The sequence below is a fragment of the Acomys minous genome (assembly GCF_964271855.1).
Source record: "Acomys minous genome assembly, chromosome: 12".
Taxonomy (NCBI): domain Eukaryota; kingdom Metazoa; phylum Chordata; class Mammalia; order Rodentia; family Muridae; genus Acomys; species Acomys minous.
In genome coordinates, this window is record NC_140493.1 from 99,144,140 (window position 1) to 99,159,430 (window position 15,291).

A 15,291-nucleotide genomic window follows, 5' to 3' on the forward strand; every position below is an offset into this window, starting at 1 on the left:
ACCACCTCAGTCATTCAGAAACACAGTCATGCTCCACATGATGGCATTTCAAGTCTACTGATGGAGCCCAGACAGTGGAGGTCCTATACAAGTATGCAGTCCAATGGCATAGGCCTATTAACTACATTCTATGATGCTTATTAATGAAGACAAACTTACCTATGATGCTTTTCTCAAAACATACCTGACAAGTAATATGTGGCTTGCAACTACCAATTTCAAGTGAGCAAAACAAACAAACAAACAAAAACATTCTGCCTAAGAACTATTTTAGGGGATGGTGCTAAAGAGATGGGTCAGTGGTTAGAGCATGTACTGCTCAAGCAGAGGACCAGCCAGCACCTACATCAGGTGACTGTACTACTCCAGTTCCAGAGGACCTGGTGCCCTCTTCTGGCCTCTATTGACACTGCACCCTTGTGCACATACCCATACATAGATACATAAAAACATACAAAAACAGAGGGGATAACCTAGATGGTAAAGGCATTTGTCCCCAAGCATGATGACCTGAGTTTGATCCCTTGAATCCACATGGTGGAAAGAGAACAACATCTCCCAAGTTATCTTTATCTTTTGAACACACACACACACACACACACACACACACACACACACACACACACACACACACGGGGGTGGGGGGGGGGATAAATAAATAAATGTTAATTTTTAAAGAATTAAGTTTCTTGCCAGGTGTAGTGGCCCATGCCTGTTATTCCAACACTTGAGAAGCAGGTGGTTTGCTCTGAGTTCAAGGCCAGCCTGGTCCACAAAGCTAGTCCAGGACAGCCAAGGCTACACAGAGGAACCCTGTCTAGAAACACAACCCCCGCCCCGCCAAAAATTAAAGTTTCAGAGTAGAAAGCACACTTGGGGAGTATAAGAGTGGAGTTGTGTGAGCAGAATTCTGAGTGCTTGTGAGAAAGCAAGATGAGTCTTGTGCCCTCAGTTTCTTCAAAAGCAGGGAACTGCTCTTGGAATATGCTTTCGTGCCCTTCCAGGTGTAGCATGCAGGGGTGAGACTAGTCATTACCACTGGCTACTGGTATTATTTATGTGCCATTTGCAGCTTGCCCACCACACAAGGCTTATCCTTGTACTGGACACTTTACTCATGTCTTCTTAAACCTCGGAATATAAACTGTCTGGTGCTCTGAATAAGTGGGCTATCGCATAAGACTTTAGTCGGCCTCAGTTTGAGGCTCCATTCCCCCAGGTTCACACTGCTAACTAGACTGGAAAGCAATTATGAAAATATGACAGTATAATAGGAAAAAATTCAAAGTGGAGAGTCTGCCAATTCCTTAGACTTCCTTTTCCTATTTATAACGTGTAGTCGGTATGTCTCCCACTGTGCGAGTGTGCCTGTTGAGGCCACAAGACCGCATGGCACCTCCTGGAGCTGGAGTTACAGGAGTCTGTGAGCACCTAGCATCGGTGCCCTCTGTTAGACCGGCCGCAAGCTCTTAGCCACGGTGCCATCTCTCCAGCTCCCCACTCTGCTGATTTCCTCAAGCAACCCACAAACTACTGAAAGGATCCCTAACAACTAAAGCACATGTGGACTCTTCTCTGGTCTCTGCGGAATTTCCCCTTACAACAACTCGCTGCTTCAGGCAGAATCCGCTCTACAGCTGGGTGCTTTCAATAAGTTTTTACTTATAACAAACTTACTCAAACCTGTGGTGATTACAACAGGTAGTTCTGATTCTGTGTGCCGGCAGGACGTGACCACACGTAACGCGCCCTCCACACAACCCCTTCCAACGGCTCACGGCAGCCGTGCTTTTTTACTCCACGTTCTCTACCCAGGCACGCGTGCTCCGCATGCTTCAACACCTCCACCCAGCCCCGTCCACACGCTCTGCACTCTTCACTGCCTTGCTTACACCGCTCTAAAAATGGAGTGCTGGCAACTACCTTTTATTCTTCTCATCAGAAATAAATAATACTCACTGGGAGCCGCCCCCCAACCACACACAGGGTTCCTCTTGTAGTCCTGGCTGTCCTGGACTTTGTAGACCAGGTTATCATGGAACTCACAGTCACATATATGACAGGTTTTCCCCCTCAGAGGTAGAATAAATTCATTACAAACATAGTAGCAAAATACTAAAGACAACTGCTGATGCCAAAGCCACCCTGCCTGTTCACACTTATGCTCTGGGACTGTCTGCAGTTTCTTTAATCAAAGCCAGTCTCCTAACTGTACAAGTAACAACAACCTCTCGCCGGTATACACAGGCGTTGATCTATGAGTCTATCTGGCTTTGGAGGACGCTCTGGTCCTCATGGCCTGTGAGTTCTAGCTCACTGGAACTGGCCCAGCTGCACACAGATGCTCACTGCCAAGGGTCCTCACCACTTTACTGCACGACAAGAAAAGACAGGGTAGGAAGAAAAACTCCTACGTATAGCTATGAGCAAACACATATTCCAGGTGTGCACTTTACCACTTGACACACATTAGGTAGGACTGACTTCTGAAGCAACGGTGAGTCTGAAAGTTTCTCATAGAAAGCTTCAAGCTTCTTCTGTCAACTCCACAGAGGAGGAAGAAGTCCTGTGATGGCTGATGTCGGGCCCTCAAATTCAGGTTTGCCTAAACCCTCAGTGTTACCTTGTTTGGAGATGTATTTGCCCACAGGTTTTGAAATGAAATCATTCCAGACTCCAATGACCTTACAAGAGGGAAGGAGGCAGTGCAGAAAACAGACAGCCTAAGGGACGGTCTGTCCAAGAGCTAGAGAGGCTCAGAGCAGTGTCTGAGAGCCTTCAGAAGGAGCCCTGCTTGTAGTGCTGTCAAAGCAGCCCCAGCAGATGCCCAAAGCTTGGTACCAGGAAGTGGAGTGCTGCTGGGAAACACTCTCCCTATGGAAAGGGCTTTGAATTGAGTATGGGGAAAAGGCTAAACAACAATCTTGGGCACTTGATAGAAAAGGCCAGGGCTGACCTGAAGCAACGGAATCAGCTGTTCAGCTGTCAACAGCCGAGAAGAAAGGATTCTCTGTCCCAGAACCTGGCTGACACCTTGACACCTGACTTCTGGCCTTCAGGGCTAGCTTCACTGTCACTAGAGTTTTGTCACAGTGACCCTCCCTCCTCAACAGAAGCAACAATTCATCACCGAGACACAGCCAGCTCCACCAGGTGAGGAGCACCTGTCCCACTGTCTGACCACCCGTCCTGATTCCATCCTGACTCCCCACAAGGCAAGTGATCCTGAGTAACAGCTGACTTCCCTCTGCTTCTCCACTGAGACTCTGACAGTTCTTCCAACAACATACTGTTTTTTAACTGTACACATTAAAATATGTAGGGGCTGGAGAGATGACTCAGAGGCTAAGGGCACTGACTGATCCTCCAGAGGTCCTGAGTTCACTTCCCAGCAACGACATGGTGGCTCACAACCATCCATAATGTGATCTGATGCCCTCTTCTGGACTGTAGTTATACATGCAGATAGAGCACCGTATACATAGTAAATAAGTCTTGGGGGGTGGGGAGGGTAACTTTAAGCCGGGTGTGGTGGCGCACGCCTTTAATCTCAGAACTCCGGAGGCAGAGGCAGGGGGATCGCTGCTGTCAGTTCAAGGCCACCCTGGTCTACAAAGTGAGTTCAGGACAGCCAAGGCTACACAGAGAAGCCCTGTCTCAGAAAAAAAAAAGTATCAGAGAGGAGTTGGGGATTTGGGTTTGGTTTTTTTCTGGACAGGGTTTCTCTGTGTAGTCTTGGCTGTCCTGGACTCGCTTTGCAGACCAGGCTGACCTCAAACTCACAGAGATCCACAGGCCTCTCTGTCTCCTGAGTGCTGGGATTACAGGTGAGCATTACCATGCCTGGCTGAACATGGGTTTTATACCCATGCACGCAATACCCAAAGAGGCCTGAAGAGGGCGTCAGACACCGCAGAACTAGAGCAACAGGCAGTTAGGTGCTGGTCCTCTGGAAGCCAATGCACCTTAACTCCTGAGCCATCCATCTCTCTAGCCCCATGGCCTTGATTTTAAAAGCTAAAAGAACTCAAGCTGCAGGCTTTCGAAATGACTGTTTAGAAGTTGCTGCAGCATACAATAAGGTTAGAAACACTGTTTGAAAATGTAGTGTGTGTGTGTGTGTGTGTGTGTGTGTGTGTGTGTGTAACTCAGAGGTATTCTGTCCGTTCCTTGAAGCTGCAGTTAGAGGCAGCTGTGAGCTGCCAGCCAGCATGAGTACACTCTAACCACTGTTAGCAACATTCTTACAAACAACTTCAGGGTTGGGGGCAAGTTATTTAATCTCCCTTAGCCTTAGTCTCACCATCTAGAAATTACAAGCAGGTGCAAAACCTGTATCACTGCACTGCTGTAAAGAACTGTATATAAAATGCTCAGGACTGCCGGGCGGTGGTGGCGCACGCCTTTAATCCCAGCACTTGGGAAGTAGAGGCAGGCTGGTCATTGTGAATTGAGAGTCCAGGACAGCCAAGGCTACACAGAGAAACCCTGTCTTGAAAAACCAAAAAATAAAAAATAAAAATAAAAATAAGCTCAGGACTTTGGACTGTTTTTACCTAAGTAGTTAGCTACTATTCACAGGTTTCTAAAGCTAAAGAAGACCTAGACCATTGATCATTATCTTCAAAGATGTCAATCTACATCTACACGTGCACCTGACACCTCTGGTCTCTATGTACAAAGAGTAGCTCAAGAAAAGACTATGGAAACCAAAAGGCAAGGAGAAGGCGGTCAGTGAGAGGCTACAGTAGGTAAAGGTGCTTGTCACCAACGCTGACATTTCCCAGGACCCAAATGATAGGAGCAAAGAGCCAACTGCAGAAGGAGTTCCACACAGGCACTGTGCACCATACATGCTCTCTGCTCTCCACCCAAGTAAGTAAGTGAAAAAGAACTTAGGGCAGGCTGGCGATGGCGCACGCCTTTAACTGCAGCACTTGGAAGGCAGAGGCAGGTGGATCAATTTAAGTTTGAGGCCAGCCTGGTCTACAGAGAGGCTACACAGAGAACCTCTGCCTCAAAAAAACAAAAACACCTTACAGCAATAGCTTGTTTCAAAACTAACAAAATAATTTTTTAAAAAGGAAATTTTTAAAAGACATAAATTCAGAAAAAAGGAAAGATAATTTTAAAAAGCTGAAAGCCAGTGGTCACATTAAAAAAGGGGGCTGGAGAGATGGCTCAGAGGTTAAGAGCAGTAACTGCTCTTCCAGAGGTTCTGAGTTCAATTCCCGGCAACCACCTATAATATGATCTGATGTCCTCTTCTGGCATGTAGGTGTACATGCAAAAAGAGCACTCCTATACATAAAATAAATGAATAAATAAATAAATATTTTTTTAAAAAAAAGAAAAGCCAAGAAGGCCTAACCCTGTTGGGGGGATGGTCTGATGTACTTTGATGCTAATTAGTGCTTACTGTCCCCGTGACCCAATTTTTGCTGAATAAAAAGCCATCCCACCTGGGCAGGGCAGGAGCTAGGTGGGGCTAGGAGAGGAAGGAATTCTGGGACTAAGAAGGACTGCCAAGAGGAAAAGGAGAGAGCTGAAGGGAAGAGAGGAGGCCGCCATGGGTTAGCTGGAGGAGAAGCACATGGCAGGCGGTGTGGATGGAGGATCCAGCCCAGATGAAGACCATGAGCAAGTATTTGGGATTTTGGACGGGAGGTAGCTTGATAGAAGTTATTAGAAGCAGATGGCCTGGGATTGAGGCAGGGATCCCATGCCTGCCCCACTATGGGAGGTAGTTTAGAGGATTGATATCTGTCCTGCCCCAAGTTAACTAAGGCTATTCTAAAATATAACAAGTGTCTGTATCTTTATTGATTGCTAGCTGGGCCTACAGATAATACTGATAATACAGATAATACATGTAATTTTAAAAACAATATAACCCCAAACTCGGCTGCTGAGAATCAGCATTCTACTCCTGGCAGGTATCGGGTAGGGGAGATGGGGGGAGGGTGCAGCTCTGAAACAGAGCTGGCTGCGGGTTACTTAAGCAGACTTCTAAGACCCCTCTCTCCTCTTCAAGCCACCAAAAGTCTAGTCTCCAGAAAATACAGGACAGCTGATATTCTCTGCCTCAAAAGCCCCCAGGCCTGGTATGAACAGATTCAGAACTGAGGCTTCCAGTGACACAAGAAACGCTGCATGCACAGCACATGCAAACCTGCTTCTAAGTGCACAGTGCAACCAGTCCCCTGTCTCCAAGCAGGATGCCAGAAAAGGCCTGTTCAGGCCACTCACCGACGCACTAGATTGATCTGAGGAAGGACACAGACAGTGGGGACTTCCTCCTAACACACACACTGTGACTGTCACCCTATAGTTAAGCTTGAAATTGACAAGGTCCACCCACTTGCTTAGTGCTTCCAATTAGCTGGTAGTTCCAGCAGCTTAAAACTGAAGCCGAAAAGACATCTGAGGTTAAAGGCCAAAACAGAGGCGGCTTAGAAATAAATTAAACCACGCAGCAATGGGGGAGGAAATGCAGGACCTGGGTGTGGCAGTGCACACCTGTAACCCCAGCACTCAGGAGCCTAAGGCCAGCCTAGACTCCTGGGTGTCTATATGCCAGCTCTTGAAAGGTTAAGGATGAAAGACTGCTGGGAATCTAAGGACAGCTTGTGCTACATAGAAACCCTGTCTCAAGGAAACCAAACAAAAATATTAAAATAATACCCTCAGAATGGTAAAACACTACATCCATAAAGTAAAATCAGGATTTTGTTATATTTATTAAAAGTAAAAGCCAGGCAGTGGTGACGCACACCTTTAATCCCAGCACTTGGGAGGCAGAGGCAGGTGGATCGCTATGAGTTCGAGGCCAGCCTGGTCTACAAAGCATACACAGAGAAACCATGTCTCAAACAAACAACAACAACAAAAAAAAAAAAAAAAAAAAAAAAGGAAAAGAAAGTGAAGACTCGGGGTTGTTATTTTTACAAATAGTAATAGGACAAACGAACTTTTTTTAAAAAATATATACAGTGTTCTGCCTGCATGTATGCCCTGTGCCCTAGAAGAGGGCACCATATCTCATCATAGACGGTTGTGAGGCACCATGCTGTTGGGAATTGAGCTCAGGAACTCTGGAAGAGCAACCAGTGCTCTTAGCCTCTGTGTCATCTCTCCAGCCTGACAAATGACCTCTTAAAACTAAAAAATATGCCGGGCGGTAGTGGCGCACGCGTTTAACCCCAGCACTCGGGAGGCAGAGGCAGGCTGATTGCTGTGAGTTCGAGCCCGGCCTGGTCTACAAAGCGAGTCCAGGATAACCAAGGATACACAGAGAGACCCTGTCTTGAAAAACCAAAAATAAAATAAAATAAAAAAGATGAGGCTGGAGAGATGGCTCAGCAGTTAAGAGCGTGTCCTGTTTTTTGTGGTTTGGTTTTGTTTTTTAGACATGGATTCTGTGTAGTTGTGGTTGACTTCTACTTCACAGAGATCTGTCTGCCTGTCACCGCCTCCCCCATACTGAGATTAAAGGGGTCCACCACCACACCTGGTCTTTTTCATGGGGTTAGTGGTGTACTCTTCTTGTAGAGTTCTGGGTTCAATTCCCAGCACTGACACAGTTCCAGAAGATCCAGGACTCTCTCTGGCCTCCATGGGCAGTGGGCACACACAGTACAAACACGCTTTTTTTTTTCCTCCCCAAGACAGGGTTCTCTGTGTAGCTTGGTTGGTGTGGAATTACTTTGTAGACCAGGCTGGCCTCAAATTCACAAAGATCCACCTGCCTCTGCCTCCCAAGTGCTAGGATTACAGGTGTGTACCACAAAACATTTTAAAAAGATAGACATTTTAAAAAGAAAGACAGACAGCAGATAAAATAAATAGATTTGAAAATACTGGGGGTAGATAGCCAGCTCAGCCAGCCATTAAGTCACTGGCTGCTCTTGAAGAGAACTCAGGATTGGTTCCAAACACCCACAAGGTAGCTCACACCTTCTATAATTCAAGTTAGAAAATCACCCAAGCTGGGCGTTGTGGCGCACGCCTTTAACCCCAGCACTTGGGAGGCAGAGGCAGGCGGATCGCTGTTAGTTTGAGGCCAGTCTGGTCTACAGAGAGAGCCCAGGACAGCCAAGGCTACACAGAGAAACCCTGTCTTGAAAAAACAAAAGGAAAAAAAGAAAAAAGGAAAACCACCCTATTTTGGCCTCTGCAGGCACTGCAGGCAATGGTGCAGACAAACAGACAAACCTGCTGGCAATACCCTCAGACACATACATTTTAAAAAAGTAAATACATGATGCAGGCAAAACACCAGTGCACATAAAATAAAAATGAAAAAATTATTGGGCTGGAGAGATGGCTCAGAGGTTAAGAGTAATGCCTACTTGGGGCTAGAGAGATGGCTCAGCGGTTAAGAGCACCGTCTGCTCTTCCAGAGGTCCTGAGTTCAATTCCCAGCAACCACATAGTGGCTCACAACCATCTATAATGTGATTTGATAGCCTCTTCTGGCCTGCAGGGGTTCAAGCAGACAGAGCACTGTATACATAATAAATAAACAAATCTTTAAAAAAAAAAAAAAAAAAAGAGTAACGCCTACTCTTCCAAAGGTCCTGAATTCAATTACCAGCAGCCATATGGTGGTTCACAACCATCGATAAGTGATCTAATGCCCTCTTCTGGCCTGCAGGTGTACATGCAGGCAAAACACTGTATACACAATAATGAATAAATTTTTTTTGTTTTTTGTTTGTTTGTTTTTAGAGACAGGGTTTCTCTGTGTAATCTTGGCTGTCTTGGACTCACTTTGTAGACCAGGCTGACCTTGAACTCACAGGTCTGCCTGCCTCTGCCTCCCAAGTGCTGGGATTAAAGACATGTGCTACCACACCAGCCAAATAAATAAATCCTTTAAAAAAAACTTAAATATATGGAATATAAGAAAAGGTGAATATTAGGGTTTAGAGATCAACATTTAAAAATAAAAAATCTAAGGGAGGCAGAGGCAATCACTTCTCTGTGAGTCTAAGGCCAGCCTGCTCTACACAGTAAGTTCTAGGCCAGCCAGAACTAATTAAAGAATGAGACTCTGTCCAAATAAAACAGGCAGGCATGCAGGCCTCAAGGAGGAAAACTGAAGAGGGAAGACAAAAGTCAAAGAAGGGCAAAACCAGCACAATGTTCAACAGCATAATCACACAAGACAAGCACAGAAGGGCCCATGGGAGAGAAGGCAGCAGCAGACGTCAGTACCACAGGAACTCACTGCCAGGACGAGCCAACAAAACACTCAATGGGTGACAACAGATCTGTCTGTTTCTAGAAACAGAAAATTCCACAGGCGTCTAGCAAAGTAAATCAGTAAATTACACAACAAATCAAGTGTCAGCTCTCAGATCCACTAGTGGATCACGGCTCTCCCTCCCTCCACACCGTACCCTGAACTCCATCACATCAGAGTTTTGTCTTGACCTAATTCCAGGAACTGGAAGAAAGCCTAAAACTGTAAAAGCTCAAAATACCAAGTGGTCTGTACCCTCCACCAGGGCTCTAAGGACGCTCCACACTCAGCCGGACGTCCTCAAGAGGCAGAGCAGAGTGAAGCTGGCCCCACGTGCCCTGTTTCTCTTGTGCATTTACTCACTTTTGTGGTGCTGGGAGTGAACAGAGGGCCTCACACACACTAGGCAAACACTTTTAACACTAAGCTTCCTTCCAAGCTGCTTCTTTTATTTTGAGCCAGGGTCTCACTAAATTGCCCAGGCTAGCTTTGAAACTCACTCTGTAGAGCAGAGCAGACCTTGAACTTGTGAACTTTCTGCCCCACAGGCCTGATTCCAAATTGTTTCTCAAAACCCCATGACTCAGACTACGATCCCGGGTGTTAGGATCTCCTGGGGACTGCTACCAATAATGACCGCCCAGGACCCCGCAGCTTTGCTCCTGCTGCTGCCCTATGCTGAAACTAAAGAGAAGGCTAAAGCCCTAAGACCAAGTAAGGCTCAAAGCTCCCAGCTGGCTGAAGCACCCCAGTAGGACACGGCTTCTTCCTCTGGTGCTGAAATGAACAGTATGCATGCTGCATCTCTCATGAACTCATTCACTCCACAGTTTTTAAAATACCACATTAATGCCATACTCCTTCCACCGCAAAAGTCTTTAACTGCAATTCATTAATAAGCCACAGGCTCGGCACAACGACGTGGGCACAGCTCTGCTATGCCAACCATGACGGAAGGTTTCCTTCTACGTATGTACAAAAAATTATAGCCAGATTTACTTACATTACGAGTCTTCGGTTTAAAAACCAGTATTTCCTCCGGCTTCTGTCATACCCAATAGGTTCGTGTCGAACATACGGTTTGTTCTTTTGGACTTCAGCAACACAGTCAGTCACACCAGGCACCTTGTGTGCTACACAGACCTCACACTGCCACTCGTCCTCTGGCACCTCTTCAAGAGGTGGCTTCACACATTCTAAATGGTACACAGCTGAGCATGTCTCACAGCAAAGCAAGTCTCCCAGTTTGTGACAGACCCTACAATGGTCGTCGTACTGGATGACCCCTTCCGACATCAGCTCCTCACGAGCAATGTTGGTCGTAAGGAACTGGTCCACTAGAAACTGGAGGACTTTGATCTTGTTCTCCACTGGTCCATATGGGTAGTCCTCGGCCTCCTGGTAAGGCAGGACATGATGGTACTCCTTATCACTCTCACAGTACACCCGCAGGACCTCCGGCCACGTCATCCCATCGATAAAATACAGGGTAGAATTCACACTGTCTTTCAGGTCCGCGGGGCCGAAGGTGGTGTTAGACGTATCCTCTTCGCGCAGAACCGCTTTCAGGAGCGCTACGTGCATCTCCGCCATGAGTGTGCACTGCTCCTGGCTCACCAGCGCCGCACAGAAGTCCTCAAAGCAAAACGGGGACAACCTTAAAACGTTGCCAAAGTTCCGCACAACCTCATAAATGGCAATGACATTCATTATATGCTCGTTAGGCACCATTAAATCCTCAGAGGACTTCGGAAATTCAAGGGGTGGGATGTCTTTTTCTTCTAATATTGGAGAGCGAGGCCGATGTACTCTTGGTTTTCGCCTACCTGTAAATAAGGACATGATGTCAGCACAGGTTAAAATGGCACCTTGCTCCTACAAACATACCATCAGCCAGGCTTTCTACAACACTGAAGCTAAGCCGGCACCAAGACCAGGGGTTAAAGGGTACAGCACAGTGGGAGGGCACTTAACCTAGCTTACCTAGGCCTTAGGGCCATCCCCAGAATTATAACATACCAAAAATAACACCAGCGGGAGTCAGGAGACAGAGGCAGGCGAGTTCTAGACTAGCCTGGTCTAAGTAGTGAGATGCCGTTTCAAAATAATAATTAATAATAACAACAAAAAGGTCAATGACTTAGGTTTTTAAAATTTTCTATGACATAGTCTCAACTGCGGCCCAGGCTAGTTTGGAGTTATATAGCCCATTTATAGCTGGAATTACAAGTATAACTGCAACACAATAAATTAGCTCTGATTGTTAAGGCTACCAAAAAAAATCTAAATTCAAAGTTTTTCGTTCAATTCAATTACTTGTTTGTTTGTTTGGTTTGGTTTAGTTTCATGAGATAGGGTTTCTCTGTGCAGCTCTGGCTATCCTGGAACTGGGACTAAAGGTATATGCCACTACTCCTAGCTTTCCATTCACCAATAAACCAGGAGTAAAAAATAAATAAATAAATAAATAAAAATAAAGTGTAGTCAATTACCTCCTAATTAACTAGGCACCTGACAAAATAAAAAAAATTTTTTTAAATATAAGGTGACAGCACTGGGGTGGGGTAGTAGGTCTTATACTGAATCAGACAGACTCCTCCCAACCAACAGGAAGTTCCCAGTGTGCCCCACTTTCACCAAAGGTGCTGCTGCAGGGAGCTGGTTAAGTTCAAGCTCAGGACAGGCAAGGGAAAGGCAAAAACAGGAAAGTTTCAGTACTGAAGAGGAGAAAGATGTCTTGCCTGGGAAACCAACAGAGGGCTGACATTCTTAACCAACCAATTAAGTGCACACAGGCTATACACTGCATGCATGCATCCATCCACACTACCCATCTGCATACATACACAGACAACGCACTAGATCTAGGTGGATGTCTATGCACAAACATACATACATTCTGCACACATACACATTCTGTGTATGTACACATGCACGAACGTTCACACACACACACACACACACACACACACACACACACACACAGAAAATTTAGTCTGTAACATGTTCACATACAGCATTTAACCCTTTAAACAAGTCTAAGGTGTTACAGTCAGCCTTACTTGTAAATAAGCCTTACAAGCAAGAGAGGGCTCCAGTGGGTAAAGACATTTGCCAAACAAGCCTGATGAAAACTACAAAGTTTGAGCCAGGCTTATTGGCCCACAGCTGTAATCCCAACATCAGGAAGCAGAGGCAGGCAAATCACTGTGAGTTCCAAGACAGGCTGAACTACAAAGGGAGTCCAGGACAGCCAAGAAAACTCCAAAGTTGTCCTCTGAACTCAAAGTGGCATGCCCCCACCACAACACTTTATACATGTACACAATAATAAATTAAACAAATTAAACTGAAGCTTAAAAAAGAAAGACTTATTGAAAGGAACAAATTATTCCTAAACTGTTCCTATCACATGTAATTTCTGGTACCTGTGAAACATGAATTTCCAAATTTCCAAAGTAATTTTAATAAGATTAACCAAGGCCGGCCGCATGCCTTTAATCCCAGCACTCAGGAGGTAGAAGCAGGCAGATCGCTGTGAGTTTGAGGCCAGCCTGGTCTACAAAGTGAGTTCAGGACAGCCAAGGCTACACAGAGAAACAAAAAAAAAAAAAAAAAAAAAAAGATAGGATCAACCAAGTTCACTCTTGTTCAGCTAACTCATATTAACCATGACAGTAGCTGAGTAGCTGCTCATAACTCCTCTCCAGCACCTTCCCTGGGTCTCAGGTACCTGCAAACAAAGTGGTACATGGTACTGGAAGAAAAGAAGCACCAAAGAGGGGGGTTGGTGAGATGGCTCAATGGTTAAGAGCACTGTCTGTTCTTCCGGAGGTCCTGAGTTCAATTCCCAGCAACACATGGTGGCTCACAACCATCTATAATGAGATCTGGTGCCTTCTTCTGGCATGCAGGTGTACATGCAGATATCCTGGGAAAGCAATTTTTCAAATTAGAGCATAGCCATACTTTCTGGTCACTGTTGGTCAGACAACGTTGAAGAACAAACACAGTGAGAAAGGCAGCTCCCCACCCAAACACACCTAGCAGGGACCAGAGACTTGGCCCTGAGGTTAACAACACCTATACAACCATCTGTCACCGCTAGGAATTTGACACCCTCTTCTGGATACCAGGCACGCACAGAGGGCACAGACATTCATGTAAACACTCATACACATAAAATAAAAATAAATACAACTCAAAAGTTAAAAATGAAAAGCCTTTAGTTCCAGCATTCAGGGAGGCAGAAGCAGAAGAATCACTGAATTTGAGGCCACCCTGGTCTACAAAGTGAGTCCAAGACAGCCACACAACTACACAGGGAAATCCTGTCTTGAAAAACCAAAATAAATAAACAAATAAATATTAAAGATGATTAAAAAAAATAAGGACAAAAAGGAAATGAAAGGAAGTCTCTGAAGCTGGTAAGAAAGCTCCCTGAGTGAAGGCATTTGCTACCACGTTTGATAACCCGGGTTCCATCCCAAGGACCCACGTGCTGGGATTCTCCCGAGGTTTCTTCTGCGCTTCATACGTCCTCTAGTCTTCATATGGTGTAGAGACAACAGAAAGATAAAGACAGGCAATTAAAAATGAAGTTTCAGGCAGAGCTAGTGTCGCATGCCTTTAATCCCAGCACTGGGGAGGCAGAGGCAGGTGGATCGCTGTGAGTTTGAGATCAGCCTGGTCTACAAAGTTAGTCCAGGACAGCCAGGACTACACAGAGAGACCCTGTCTCGAAAAATCTTTTTAGAAAAAAAAAGTTTCTTCAAGTCCCTGAAGCTAAAGTCTAGTCTGCAGTGGTGATTAGGTGCTCAGAGCCAGGGAAGGCACTCTAAAGACTGACCCTTGACCTTCGCTCATACAATTAACTGTTTTCACTTGCAAAATTTTAGGAATGCAGGAATCTGCCACTTAACAGTACTAGTCCCAAGACAAGAAACCAAAAGCTGCAATTCTCCACTTATCAAAAGACCTAGGGTCGAGGCCCTCTGCTAGTGAGGCAATGGATGGGATCTTCCATCCCACAACACTACTTCTTTTCTCTTACAAAATGGAGACTTTTAAGACCCTATTTTACTCAGAAGAGATTTAAATAAACCCTTCAGAGAGAGTGTGAGACCCAGGAAGAAACAGATCATCCTAACCCACAGTTAAATTTACATATGCCCTGCCTTTGTTTCCTGGCTTTCTATAAATTCTGATTAGGCCGCTCTCTCTGTGGGAAGGGTATCAGATTTCTTTCCCCTCCACCATTCGGTCACCTCCTCAGCTTTGGAACACAGGGGAGCTGAGGCAGCTCCTGCTGACTGAGAGGTAAAGCAAGAAGGCCTCCAGACTCCACATGGTGCATAGCTGGAAACACAAACTATGCTTTCATAGACTTACTATACAATATTGTACGCTACCCAGCCTCAACACTATAGGAGCTCATGTGGTTCGAGATGGGCTCTCTTGATGTAGCCCGGGCTGTCCTGGAACTCACTATGTAGACCAGGCTACATACATCTGCCTGCTTCTGCCTTCCAAGTGGGTCACCACTCCTGACTTGGGTTAATTTTTTTCTTTGTTTTTAATTCCAAGATAGACAGGGTGTCTCTGTGTAGCCTTGCCTGTCCTAGAACTCACTCTGTAGACCAGGCTGGCCTCTAACACAGATATCCACATTGGAAGAAATGTGCCACCACACCTAGCTGGGTTCAGTTTTTTGTTTTTGTTTTTTAAAGGCAATATAGCAAAACTTAAAAATTTACAGCCAAGCAATGGTGGTGCAGGACACCTTTGAAAGGTAGAGACAGGCAGATCTCTTAAATTGGAGGTCAGCCAGGCCTACAAAGTTCCTGCACAGCCAGGGCTACACAAAGAAACCTAGGGGGAGGAGGGTGCAGGGGGGGAAGGGGGCGGAGGGCGGGGAGGGGCCCTTTGCCTCCTCCATCTATTCCACAGGTGGATATACTCATAAATACGTCTTTCAAAAGTTTGTGACTTTTTTTTAACCTCAACATGCATCACTAGTTCAGCCAATTATAAAGCATCTACAT

General features: G+C 45.6%; 1 protein-coding gene and 1 long non-coding RNA gene across 13 annotated transcripts in view; one reads left to right on the forward strand and one right to left on the reverse strand.

The window, feature by feature from the left end:
- BPTF (bromodomain PHD finger transcription factor) overlaps positions 1 to 15,291 on the reverse strand; it is a 102,362-nt gene that overhangs the window by 66,525 nt on the left and 20,546 nt on the right. For all 12 annotated transcript variants that reach the window (XM_084748472.1, XM_084748470.1, XM_084748479.1 and 9 more), the window contains exon 2: positions 10,251 to 11,073. In XM_084748472.1, the coding sequence (XP_084604598.1) occupies positions 10,251 to 11,073 (823 nt within the window). The remainder of the gene's footprint in view (positions 1 to 10,250; positions 11,074 to 15,291) is intronic.
- LOC311578622 lies at positions 613 to 10,243 on the forward strand. The gene is made up of 3 exons (XR_014772912.1): positions 613 to 2,443; positions 6,429 to 8,745; positions 8,934 to 10,243. It is a non-coding gene; the product is annotated as an uncharacterized lncRNA (long non-coding RNA).